Source organism: Pseudophryne corroboree, chromosome 1 (assembly GCF_028390025.1).
Source record: "Pseudophryne corroboree isolate aPseCor3 chromosome 1, aPseCor3.hap2, whole genome shotgun sequence".
Lineage (NCBI taxonomy): Eukaryota > Metazoa > Chordata > Amphibia > Anura > Myobatrachidae > Pseudophryne > Pseudophryne corroboree.
In genome coordinates, this window is record NC_086444.1 from 756,766,451 (window position 1) to 756,780,141 (window position 13,691).

General features: G+C 45.6%; 1 protein-coding gene across 5 annotated transcripts in view; it reads right to left on the bottom strand.

Annotated features, from left to right (window-relative positions):
* The window catches only part of FAM13A (family with sequence similarity 13 member A), a 398,835-nt gene that overhangs the window by 352,040 nt on the left and 33,104 nt on the right, over positions 1 to 13,691 (bottom strand). For all 5 annotated transcript variants that reach the window (XM_063917175.1, XM_063917158.1, XM_063917167.1 and 2 more), the window contains exons 3-4: positions 4,527 to 4,604; positions 3,685 to 3,759 (exon numbers count right to left, since the gene is read on the bottom strand). In XM_063917175.1, coding sequence (XP_063773245.1) covers positions 3,685 to 3,759; positions 4,527 to 4,604 — 153 coding nt within the window. The remainder of the gene's footprint in view (positions 1 to 3,684; positions 3,760 to 4,526; positions 4,605 to 13,691) is intronic.

Sequence of the window (13,691 nt, forward strand, 5' to 3'; positions counted from 1 at the left end):
TGTGAGGTGTGCATGAGGAGCAATGGCGCACAGCTGCAGTGCTGTGCGCTACCTTGTTGAAGACAGAAGTCTTCTGCCGCCGATTTTCCGGAACACTTCTTGCTTCTGGCTCTGTAAGGGGGCCGGCGGCGCGGCTCCGGGAACGAACACCAAGGTCGGGTCCTGCGGTCGATCCCTCTGGAGCTAATGGTGTCCAGTAGCCTAAGAAGCCCAAACTACCACCAGTTAGGTAGGTTCGCTTCTTCTCCCCTTAGTCTCTCGCTGCAGTGAGTCTGTTGCCAGCAGATCTCACTGTAAAATAAAAAAACCTAAAATATACTTTCTTTCTAGGAGCTCAGGAGAGCCCCTAGTGTGCATCCAGCTCAGCCGGGCACAAGATTCCAACTGAGGTCTGGAGGAGGGTCATAGTGGGAGGAGCCAGTGCACACCAGGTAGTCCTAAAGCTTTCTTTAGTTGTGCCCAGTCTCCTGCGGAGCCGCTATTCCCCATGGTCCTTACGGAGTCCCAGCATCCACTTAGGACGTCAGAGAAATTGTGTTTTTGCGCCTAATTTATGTGCCCCCCTCTCTTTTTACCCTCTTCTACCGTGAATCTGCAGGGGAGCTTCCTCTCAGCGGAGCTGTGGAGAAAAAAAAGGCGCTGGTGAGTGCTGAGGAAGAAGCCCCGCCCCCTCGACGGCGGGCTTCTGTCCCGCTTAAATATGCATTTTCTTGGCGGGAGCTCATACATATATACAGTGCCCAACTGTATATATGTTTACTTTTGCCAAAAAGAGGATCCAAATGCTGCCCAGGGCGCGCCCCCCCCCCCCGCGCCCTGCACCCTTACAGTGACCGGAGTATGTGAGGTGTGTGGGAGCAATGGCGCACAGCTGCAGTGCTGTGCGTTACCTCAGTGAAGAACGGAGTCTTCTGCCGCCGATTTGAAGTCTTCTTGCTTCTCATACTCACCCGGCTTCTGTCTTCCGGCTCTGCGAGGGGGACGGCGGCGCGGCTCTGGGATTGGACGGCGAGGGTGAGATCCTGCGTACGATCCCTCTGGAGCTAATGGTGTCCAGTAGCCTAAGAAGCAGGACCTAGCTTCAGAGAGTAGGGCTGCTTCTCTCCCCTCTGTCCCACGATGCAGGGAGTCTGTTGCCAGCAGAGCTCCCTGAAAATAAAAAACCTAACAAAATACTTTCTCTCAACGAACTCAGGAGAGCTCACTGAAAAGCACCCAGCTCGTCTGGGCACAGTATCAAACTGAGGTCTGGAGGAGGGGCATAGAGGGAGGAGCCAGTGCACACCAGAACCTAAATTCTTTCTTAAAGTGCCCATGTCTCCTGCGGAGCCAGTCTATCCCCATGGTCCTTACGGAGTCCCCAGCATCCACTAGGACGTTAGAGAAAACGGCAACGAGCGAACAACTCGGAATGACCACCTTTGTTAGCAGTTGGGCAAAACCATGTGCACTGCAGGGGAGGCAGATATGACATGTGCAGAGAGTTAGATTTGGGTGGGTTATTTTGTTTCTGTGCAGGGTAAATACTGGCTGCTTTATTTTTACACTGCAATTTAGATTGCATATTGAACACACCACACCCAAATCTAACGCTCTCTGCATGTTATATCTGCCTCCCCTGCAGTGCACATGGTTTTGCCCAACTGCTAACAAAGTACCTGCTGCGATCAACTCAGAATTACCCCCTGAGTGTGCTTACGATTTTGGCTTATGTGAGATGTAATTGACATGTGAAATGAACTAGATAGTACACCGATCTAGCAAGGATTGACTTGCCTGCACAGTCTATCTTTTCTTGCGATGTCGACCTGGCGGGACCGCGCATCGGGATCGCAAGTGGCATAACACCTTGCGATTTGCACTAACTTTTCTTGCGATTTTGACTATATAGTCAAAATCGAAAGAAAAAATCTCAGTGTGTGTACACACCATAAATGTGACAGCTTTTAAACTCCAATGCTTCGCAGTCCCTATTTTGTGGTTGAGGGCTTGTAGCAGTGTGATCGTCCTATAGCTGTGGGGAGGTGGATCTTGGGCTGTGTGTCTTGTGAGTTTATATTCGGTTGGATGACTTGAGATCAGCCTCTTTGTTTCCTGGATTTCTGCCATCTCATGTTGCGGTATGAGCAGTTTGGGGGAAAATAACAGTCCAGTAGCAATCCCTTTGTGTGAGTGAGGTGTTGCTCCCCTTCAATACACTGGGTATGTTTTCACCATACTGTGGTTAGTGTCCAGGTGAGCCTTGCATACGTTATTGGTATGGGAGTCATCTCACTTCCATGCAGTTGTTGATATGGCAATTGGCCCTTGCAAATGTTGGGGCAGATGTATTAAGTCTGGAGAAATGACAAAGAAGTGATAAGTGGAAGGTGATGACGCGCCAGCCAATCAGCTCCTAACGGTTATTTTTCAAACCCGTAATTATTGGCTAGTGCGTTATCACCTTCCATTTAGCACTGCTTTATCACTTCTTCAGGTTTAAAACATCTGCCCTGTTGTTTGAAGTAAACTTGCTTAAGTCAAGTGATCTCACTGATCAGCTGTCCATTCTTTCTTTAGCCGACATACTATTAGAATTTAATACTAAAGCTGAACAATTTTAAAGCCACTTAGGTCTCTAAAATAAAATGAAAACCAAAACATCATGCGTGAGGACAGGGCATCAGCAACACTTATTCCAAAGAGTAAAAAAAAAAAGATTATAGCCATGTTGTGCAGCTTTGGTCATGTTGACACTTTTAATGCTTGCAAAACAATTAGGGCAGGAGTACACTAACATTCCTGTAACTACACACTTTAAGTCACGTACAGTCTACAGTAAAGGGTTTTATTGTTTATTTATTTTACATAGTATTGAGCCTCCCCACCCCTTTCTTAGTAAGGCTTTGGTGGGTGTTTCTCCACTAGAACCCTCCCTGCTCATCATATTTAGCAGAGTCCCTACAATCCTGCAGTTGCTTCTTCAATCAGCAACCTTCATACATAGCTGCTGCATTGGAACACTTCTGCTTCGGTGAGACCGGAACAAAGTGCCTGATTCAGGGATGTACTCAAATAGCCCACAGAACGGAGTGATTATCGGCAGACTGCGCATGAGCTGCATTGACATTGTGCATGCATCAAGGTGCTGCTGCGAACCCACACACAATGAGGATACCATCACAAAATGATTGACAGGAAATGACCGCTTGGGGGGTGCTAACATGGTGTTAGCAAGGGGTGGTTGTTTTAAAAATGCAGGTGCATCATGGGCGTTTTTAGGGCGTCTCGGACGTCAGCTAAAAGCTCTAACGTACAAAAACATGGAGCCTGTATGACTATTGCTGGGTCCAGTCTGTGTAACCATAGTGCTATTCTTAAGTTCCTTATTCTTGTGTATAAGTTGCGTATGTGTTGCAGTAGCTCCGGTGGGTGTCCAATTTCATTTCTGGCCAGTATCTTCACCTGCTCATATCAGCAGTAGCGTTGAAGAGAAAATTGCACTAGCAACTGCATCAGCATACTTCCCTGAATCAGGTCCAGTCAGATTTGATGAGCAAAGGTCCGAGCTATATGCATGTTCCGGAACCCAGTTCAGTTCCTCCTTACAGTCAAAAAGTGGTTTGGGGACAATTTAAAGTTTAAATCCCTTTTAAAGATCCAGTAAGTTCTAAGGACACATTTAATAAAAAGTTCTTTATCTACCTTTAGTCTTGGCGATGGGGTAGATAATTCTAATTCAACATTACTTGTCTTCATTGGCTCTTCCAGTGCACATCCCTGTGTAAACACACAAATATTATCTGAAACTCCAATTACGACAATCCACTGAAACAATGTAAGGACAATGGTCTGCTGTAAATTAAAACTGGCTACTAAACGAAGACCACATTTTCAAAACATGGGGTGTAATTCAGACTTGATCGTAGCCGTGCAGTTATGATCAGTTACTCAGACATGCGGGGGGACGCCCAGAACAGGGCTAGTCCGCCCCGCATGTCTGGCTCTGCCAAGCCGCACAAGTACAAAAGCATTGCACAGCGGCGATGCTTTTGTACTTGACGAGTAGCTCCCTACAAGCGCAGCTCCTGCGCGCTGGCAGGGAGCTACTCGTCGCTGTTCGGGTAGCAACTGCTGCGTTTGATGTCACACAGCCGCCGCGGCCCGCCCCCCGCACGGTCTGGCCACACCTGTGTTGCCCGGTACCGCCCATCTAAAACAGCGTCCAAACGCTGCTGGACCGCCCCCTCCCGCCCAGCAACCACCTCTGCCCGTCAGGCAGAGGCGATTGCAGGTCTGAGATGGCCGTCAGCTATCTGGCATGCGCCGGCGCACTTCAGACCTGATTGGCTGCTGTGCGAAAACGCCCAGCAGTGATCAGGTCTGAATTAGGCCCATGGTCATTTGTGGACTGGCCAAATGACCATCAGAATGTTTCCTGTAAACCAGTGGCCATACAGGGTTTTCCCACAAGCTTCATAAAAGTGTAAGTTTTCATAATTCTCTGTTTTCTGCAGAGATATGTATGTGTCACTGTTTAAACCAACCTTTGATCTTGGGGATACAGAAGGAGCTTCAATTTTAACCAATCTGGGTGGGACAAAAAGTTCCTCTGAATTGTATTCCTGTGAAAATATATAAATACATACATAATGACATTAGAAGAGTTGCTCAATACCAACACCCGCTACTTATATTTCTTATGAGACAGACCACATAAAACATGACCCACAAATACAGATTATTTTTCCACACACAATTTAGTATGCATTTTTTGAGTGTTTGCTACCAAGATCAGTGGCAAACGCAGGATTTTCATGGGGGGGTTTCCAGAACTGGGTGGAGACAAGTACGGGGGCGGGGACTGAGGTGACCCAGTACATGCTGGGTCCGTAAAACTAGTGTGTCTGTGTGTGTGTGTATATATATATATATATATATATATATATATATATATATATATATATATATATATATGTACACATATATACCGTATATACACCTATATATATATATATATATATATATATATATATATATATATATATATATATATAATATACACATAGCATATTAAACATGCATATATATATCCATTTCAAGCTTCTCACACTCGCTTACAAAGCCCTCACCCACTCCTCTCCCATCTACATCTCTGACCTTATCTCCCTTTACACTCTCACCCGTCCTCTTCGCTCTGCTAATGCACGCCGATTCTCCTGCCTACTGATTACTTCCTCCCACTCCTACCTCCAAGATTTTTCATGTGCTGCTCCAATTCTCTGGAATTCCCTACCTCTCCCCCTCAGACTCTCCAACTCTCTACAAAACTTCAAACAGGCTCTCAAGACCCACTTCTTCACCAAACCCAGCCAAATCTCATCCTAACCCTCTGTTCTACGCTCTCTATGTACTCCATCTGTGTCACCTCGGTCTATCTATCCCTCCCCTTTAGAATGTAAGCTCTCACGAGCAGGGCCCTCTTCCCTCATGTGCTTATCCTTTATCTTACTTTAATAATCTTCAACTACATCAACTCCAGCAGTCTTCTGCCACCTGATACTTATTCCAGTGTCATCTGCTGATGTAACTATGTTTATTTACCCTGTACTTGTCCTATACTGTCATCAACTGTAAGTTGCTGTTTTCCTGTTTGATTATTTATGTACTCTGTAATTGGGCGCTGCGGAACCCTTGTGGCGCCATATAAATAAAGGATAATATATATACATATATATATATATATATATATATATATATATATATATACACACACACATACAGTACAAGTATATATACGCATGTATATATATCATGTGTGTGTGTTTATATGTATGTATATACATGTGTATATATGTATGCACAAATTGCACATGGATATATATGTACTATAATTAAAATAAAGTAAACTTTTATGAAGCACTTAAAAGTGCCACCAGGAAGAGAGCAGGCTGCAGAGGACGCTAGACAGCCATTAACAATACTCATGCAGCATTAAAAAAAAAAAAAAAATTTTTTTTTTTTTTTTTTTGGTGGAGGGGGGTTTCTGGGTACTCGGAAACCCCCCCTGGGTGCGCCACTGAAGATGTGATCAGAATTATAGTAATCAGGGGTTAAAGTGAGCCGGAACCGGGCGAAACTGCGTTCCGTCAGTTCCATTTGGAGACGGAACGCAATTCCGCCTCACCTAAACCGATGAGTGCCCAGTGCCGCAGGGAGATGCCGGGCGCCCACTGAGATTGTGTTACCAGCGAGCGCCCAGCTCTCTGTCCATGGAAGCCGGAGGCAGGAGCTCAGTCGTGAGCTCCGGCTTCTGGCTCTGGCAACGTGCGCTATGGGAGAGACGTCATGACGTCTCTCTCATAGTGCCGAGGAGCGGACCACAGGAGGACTGCAGTGGTCGGACGCGGGAGCGGGGCTTGGTGAGTATTGGGTTTGTTTTTTTATATGTTAATATGTAAGTGGCGCTTCTACTGGGGCAAGCTACACCACATGGAGGCTAACTACTGGTGGAGAACTGCATAGGGACTAATTACTGGGGGAAAACTAAACCACATGGGGGCTACCTACTGGGGGCAAACTGCATAGGGGCTGACTACTGGGGGCAAACTACACTACATGGGGGCTAGCTACTGGGGGCAAACTGCATAGGGGCTGACTACTGGGGGCAAACTACACTACATGGGGGCTACCTACTGGGGGCAAACTGCATAGGGGCTGACTACTGGGGGCAAACTACACTACATGGGGGCTAACTATTGGGGGCAAACTGCATAGGGGCTAACTACTGAAGGCAAACTACATAAGAGCTAACTACTGGGGGCACACTGCATTTGGGCTAAACTGCATGTGGGCTAAACTACAGGGGGGGCATAACTACAGGGGCTAAACTACTGGGGGCATTACCACTGGGGGGCTAAAGTACAGGGGCTATAACTACAGAGGCGTTACCACTGGGGGCTTAACTATAGGAGGGGGGGGGGGCATTACCACTGGGGGCATTATCACTGGGGCTAAACTACAGGGGACTAAATGACTGGGGGCATTACTACATGCAGCATTAATAATATTATTATTATTATTATTATTATTACTAACCCGGGTTATGGGTAACTTTTTGTCCAGACTTTGGGTCAGATCCTCAAAGTGTATTTACGACTGAAGGTCAAATAGCAACTTTTCATAGTTGATATATAAAGTAGGAGCAGCGTCTCTATATTACACATAGAAGTTGGGTGTAATAATAGGTTCCTCTTACCAAATCAAAGGACCTAAATCAGGCTGCAACTTCCTCTCCAAAAGGTAGGCACAGTAAACAATTGGACTCTCAGCTTAGCTTTCTAAGTGGCACTACAAGTCGCAGCCACTCAAATTTTCTCAGTCTCTCAGCTGTTGATCACTGCGCAGTGGCGTCCCCTCAGCTCTCCGCTTTCTACAGCTCTATCACTCCTCCAACTGACCTTTTTTTTTTTAAATCAACTTTATTTTATAATGACACTGACTTCTACACCTCTTTCCAAAATGGCAACTGTTGAGTATCACACATTCTGTATGATGACCTAACCCTAGGCTTACCATATTATCCCTTTAAACCAGTACACTCATAAATTACACGTTTTGTAGCTGACTGACTTTAAACCTGCTTTTCACATGGTTTTAACCACCATCAGAACTTGTAGAGTTCATGCGTGTCCCGGTTTAAAGGGATTGTATGGTAAGCCTACCTAACCCCCCACAAAATTGTTACACTGCCTGAGTCAGTTACTCCTCCCAAACCACTCTACTTCCATTGATAATACTGCATGATAGTGGTATGGATAGTAAAAATGGGTGTGGTCACGTGTCATGAGGGGGTGTAGTCACAGAAAACTAGGGGAGTGGCTACATGACAATAGGGGCATGGCCACATTATGCCACACACCGTAATGCCCATTTCACATTATGCCACACACCGTAATACTAATTACACATTATGCCACACACCATAATGCCCATTACACATTGTGCCAGAACCTGTAACACCCATTACGCCACACACCGTAATGTCTTACATATTATACCACACACCGTAATGCCTATTACATATTATACCACACACAGTTATGCCACTGACACCATATTATGTCCCACACACAAAAATGCCCCTTGTAAATTATGCCCCAGTGGTGGGCTTGTGGTACTGAGTACCACCACCATATTTCTTAATAGTACTCTGTACCACCCTACTTTCAGCACTGCATATAGGTTGATCTGGCTGCAGCCTAGCACACATGATGTTTGGGGGAGATGTAGGGTCAACACAGGAAAAATAAACTTTTACCATGGAAATTTTAATTATTATCAGGTACAAACATGCGGTTTATTCGGTCTGTTTCCAGGGTGTTCAGGGTAGGCATTCTGATGATGTCACTGGCACTGGCCAGAGCATCTTTTAGTCCACCCACCCACAGGTGTACAACAGAAGGAAGGAAGAGAGGTCTAGAACTAGCTGTGAGGTTGTGGCAGCACACAGCAGTGCTTCGGTATAGGGACTGCTAGTTGAGAAACACATTGGTAGGAACAGAGCCAGATATGGATAATTCTAAGTACAGGGATAATTTACTCCATGAAGTGGTTTATTACATGTGCCTGGTATTTCTGGTACATGTAGGTTGCTATTTCTTACACACTACAGATTACTTTTGCATTATTTATGGTATACTGGTGTCAAGTATCCTAATCCTCACCCTTATTCCTGATACCCTAACACTAATACAGTATCCTTCACCCTTAAGTACTTTGCGTCCTATTGGAGAAAGTGTGCTATATAAATAAAATGATTATTCCGAATCCCAAACACTAATACTCTAACACCAATACCTAAACCTCATCCTTAAACTTATCCTAAGCACTAATATACCCAAACCCTCGCAATTAAGCCTAGTACCCTAAAGGTGGCCATCCACTACTCAGACTTGTCTGAACTGCAGATAGCATCAGATTTCTCTTGAACTCTCCCGGGAGCGTCCCGAGAATCGGATCAGACCCTGGCTTTAATTTTCATTACATTCACTTCAGATATATCTGATGCAATATATCATGTGCCAGATCGCATCAGATATATCTGATGCACACATGCTACATGTGATTGATCTGATGCTGCTGCTGCCGCTGTTCCCCCTCTTGGTGGGTGGGAGTGGTCAGGGAGATGCCAGTCAAGTGACGCTTCAGATGAATCTGATCAGATACATCTGAAGTAAAAAAACAATCCGATGTGCACCTGTTTTCTTCAGATTCAGATAAATAGTTGGGGCAGCCTCAGAGATCTGTAGTTCAGACATATCTGACACGGGAGTGCGCATCGGATCTGAAGAGCCATCCAATGTGACACTTTTCTTCAGATATGACGGTCAGATGCATCGAAATCTGAAGAAAACTGCCCAAATCTGACTAGTGGATGGGGGCCTTAACACTAACATCCCATCCCTTACCCTTAACCCAAACCCTGACCATAATACTTTAACACAACCCTTAATCCTAATAATCGCACCCTAAAAGGGCAGACTAGATGGGTCAAATGGTTCTTATCTGCTGTCAAATGATATGTTTAAGTGGAAGATATCAGCAATTGTACAGGTATAAAATGCTATATTGGCTATGCTGCCACAGACGGCACCTGTCACTGTGACAGACTATAGTGACTTGTACAATAGGGACCAGTAGTGCGAGTTTTTATGTGTGCTATACAGTACTCTTAGAGGAACACTCGCATGTCATCTGTAATATACAGGTCAAGTTCTTCAGAAGCTCCTTCATCTGGAACAATTTGTGTACATGTTTTGGTTAGAGTTAGAAAATATTCAGCATTTACATGTTTACAGATATTATGAATGTGTTCTCAATTCGTATGACAGGGTCATCCGAAAGTCTCTTGCGTTCCCAGTTTAATTTTGCAGTCTCTTTGTGGGTAGAGTAAGAAAAATAGGATTTTAATAACCTACCGGTAAATCCTTTTCTCGTAGTCCGTAGAGGATGCTGGAGTCCATTTTAGTACCATGGGGTATAGATGGTTCTGCAGGAGCCTTCGGCACTTTAAGACTTTTCAACAGTGTGAACTGGCTCCTCCCTCTATGCCCCTCCTCCAGACCTCAGTATAGGAACTGTGCCCGAGGAGACATACATATATTCGAGAGAGGATTAACTAATAAACTTGTGGCGAGAATCACACCAGCTCACACCATACACAAGAAACATGTCGGCTAACATGGCCTTTAACATAACTCATGCCAACCAGCATGTATAATTCAACAGCAACAGCCGTCAACATGTAAACACATGTGTGCAAAAAATTAAACGTAATCAGCAGGAAAAATGGAGCACTGGGCGGGCGCCCAGCATCCTCTACGGACTATGAGAAAAGGATTTACCAGTAGATTATTAAAATCCTATTTTCTCTTACGTCCTAGAGGATGCTGGGGTCCATTTTAGTACCACGGGGATATACGAAAGCTCCCGGTACGGGCGGGAAAGTGCTAATGTTCCTGCAGAACTGACTGGACAAATTTTAGGTCGTCAGCAGCCAAGATGTCAAACTTATAAAACTTAGCAAACGTGTTTGCACCTGACCAAGTAGCAGCTCGGCAGATTTGCAAAGCCGAGACACCCCGGGCAGCCGCCCAGGACGAAGCCACTTTCCTAGTAGAGTGGGCATTCACCGAAGTCGGTAACGGCAATCCTGCCGTGGAATGAGATTGCTGAATGGTACCCCTGATCCAGCGGGCAATAGTCTGCTTAGAAGCAGGACCCCCAATCTTGTTGGGGTCATAGAGGATAAACAAAGATTCTGTTTTCCTTATCCTAGCCGTTCTTGCAACATAAGTCCTCAACGCTCTGACGACATCCAAGGACTTTGGGACAGCTGAGGTGTCAGAAGCCACTGGCACCACCACTGGTTGGTTGATATGAAAAGAAACAACCTTCGGAAGAAAGTGCTGACGTGCTCTCAGTTCAACCCTATCTTCATGAAATATTAAGTAAGGACTCTTGTGTGACAGAGCTCCTAACTCAGACACTCGTCTGCCTGAGGACAAGGCCAACAGCATGACCACTTTCCAAGTGAGAAACTTCAACTCTACCCCTTGTAGAGGCTCAAACCAGTCCAATTTAAGGAACTGCAACACCACATTAAGATCCCATGGCGCCGCAGGAGGTACAAAGGGAGGTTAGATGCGCAGAACCCCCTTCACGAACGTCTGGACCTCAGGAAGAGAAACCAACTGTTTCTGAAAGAAAACAGACAAGGCCGAAATCTGAACCTTGATAGATCCTAATCTCAATCCAGCATCTACACCCGCCTGTAGAAATAGGAGAAGTCGTCCTAATTGAAACTCCACCACAGGAGACTTCTTGAATTCACACCAAGATATATATTTTCTCCAAATACGATGGTAATGTTTGGACGTTACCCCTTTCCTGGCCAGAATAAGTGTGGGAATGACTTCCTTGGGAATACCCTTATGGGCTAGGATCTGGCGCTCAACAGCCATGCCGTCAAACGCAGCCGCGGTAAATCCTGATAAACTAATGGCCCCAGCTGAAGCAGGTCCTCGCGAAGAGGAAGAGGCTGAGGATCTTCCAGTAATAACTCTTGAAGATCTGGGTACCAAGCCCTTCAAGGCCAATCTGGAGCAATGAGTATTGCTCGAACTCTTGTTCTTCTGATGATCTTGAGAACTTTTGGAATAAGTGGAAGTGGAGGGAACAGATACACCGACTGAAACACCAACTGGGTCACCAGTGCATCTATCGCTATTGCTTGTGGGTCTCTTGACCTGGAACAATATTTCTGAAGCTTCTTGTTGAGGCGTGATGCCATCATATCCACTTGTGGAACGCCCAAACGACTTGCCACCTCCGCAAAGACTTCTGGGTGGGGGCCCCATTCTCCTGGATGGAGATCGTGTCTGCTGAGGAAGTCTGCTTCCCAGTTGTCCACTCCCGGAATGAAAATTGCCAGCAGAGCTTTTGCATGTCTTTCTGCCCAGAGGAGTATCTTTGTCACCTCTGCCGTTCTGCTTTTTGTTCCGCCTTGACGGTTTATGTAAGCTACTGCCATTACATTGTCTGACAGGATCTGTATGGGACGACCTTGAAGAAGGTGTGCCTCTTGATGAAGACTGTTGTATACAGCGCTCAACTCCAGAATGTTTATGTGAAGGTGAGTTTCTTCACTTGACCATCTTCCTTGGAAGCTTTCCCCTTGCGTGACTGCTCCCCATCCTCGGAGACTTGCATCCGTGGTCACCAGGATCCAGGCCTGAATCCTGAACCTGCGTCACTCCAGGAGGTGAGAAATTTGTAGCCACTACAGGAGCGAAATTCTGGCTTTCGCTGACAAGGTTATCCTTTGATGCATGTGGAGATGTAACCCGGACCACTTGTCCAGTAGGTCCCACTGGAAGACCCTGGCATGGAATCGGCCACATTGTAGCGCCTCGTAAGCCGCTACCATTTTCCCCAACAGGCGAATGCACTGATGAATTGATACTGTTCTTGGTCTCAAAAGTTGTTTGACCATGCTCTGGACCTCCTGAGCCTCTTCTACCGGTAGAAATACTTTCTGTACCTCGGTGTCCAGTATCATTCCCAAAAATGATAACCTCATCGTCGGTTCCAACTGAGATTTTGGAAAGTTGATGATCCAACTGTGCTGTTGAAGTACCGTCAGGGATAACGCTATGTTCTGGATTAGCTTGTCCCTGGATCCTACTTTTATGAGGAGATCGTCCAAGTATGGAATTATGTTGACTCCTTGTTTGCGAAGGAAAACCATCATCTCCGTCATCACCTTAGTGAATATTCTCAGAGCCGTGGAGAGCCCGAACGGTAATGTCTGGAATTGGTAGTGGCAATCCTGAACTGCAAACCTCATGTATGCTTGATGTGGAGGGTAAATGGGGACATGCAAGTAAGCATCCTTGATGTCCACTGACACCAGGAATTCCTTTTCTTCCAAGCTGGAAATCACCGCTCTCAAGGATTCCATCTTGAATTTGAATCTTTTTAAATAAAGATTCAGAGACTTTAGGTTTAAAATCGGCCTGACCGAGCCATCCGGCTTCGGTACTACAAACAGGCTTGAATAAAAGCCTTGATTCCTTTGTTCGGCAAGAACCAAGGCAATTACTTTGTCTTGACATAATTTGTGTATTGCATTCAGGACATTTGCGCTGTACTGAGCAGAAATTGGTAAGGCTGATTTGAAAAATCGGCATGGGGAAGATCTTGTAATTCCAACTTGTAACCTTGGGATATTATCTGTAAAATCCAAGGATCCAGGTCTGAGCGAAGCCAGACCTGGCTGAAAAATAGTAGACGTGCCCCCACCTGCTCACACTCCCGCAGAGGAGCCCCAGCGTCATGCTGTGGTTTTTTGCATAAGTAGTTGCTGACTTCTGCTCTTGGGAGCCTGAGGGTGTTGTAGGTTTTCTACTTTTTCCTCTCCCTTTTCCTGTGAAAAAAAGGTGTACTTTTAGCCTTTTTGTACTTGTTGGGCCGAAAGGACTGCATAGTATGAGAATGATATACTTTTTTAGCTGGTGTAGCTGCCGACGGCAGAAATGCTGACTTGCCAGATGTAGTAGTTGATGATATAGCATCTAATTTCTATCCAAAGAGGGCCTCACTATTGTATGAAACCGCCATAGCAGAGGCAAGTGAGCCCAGTAAGCCTA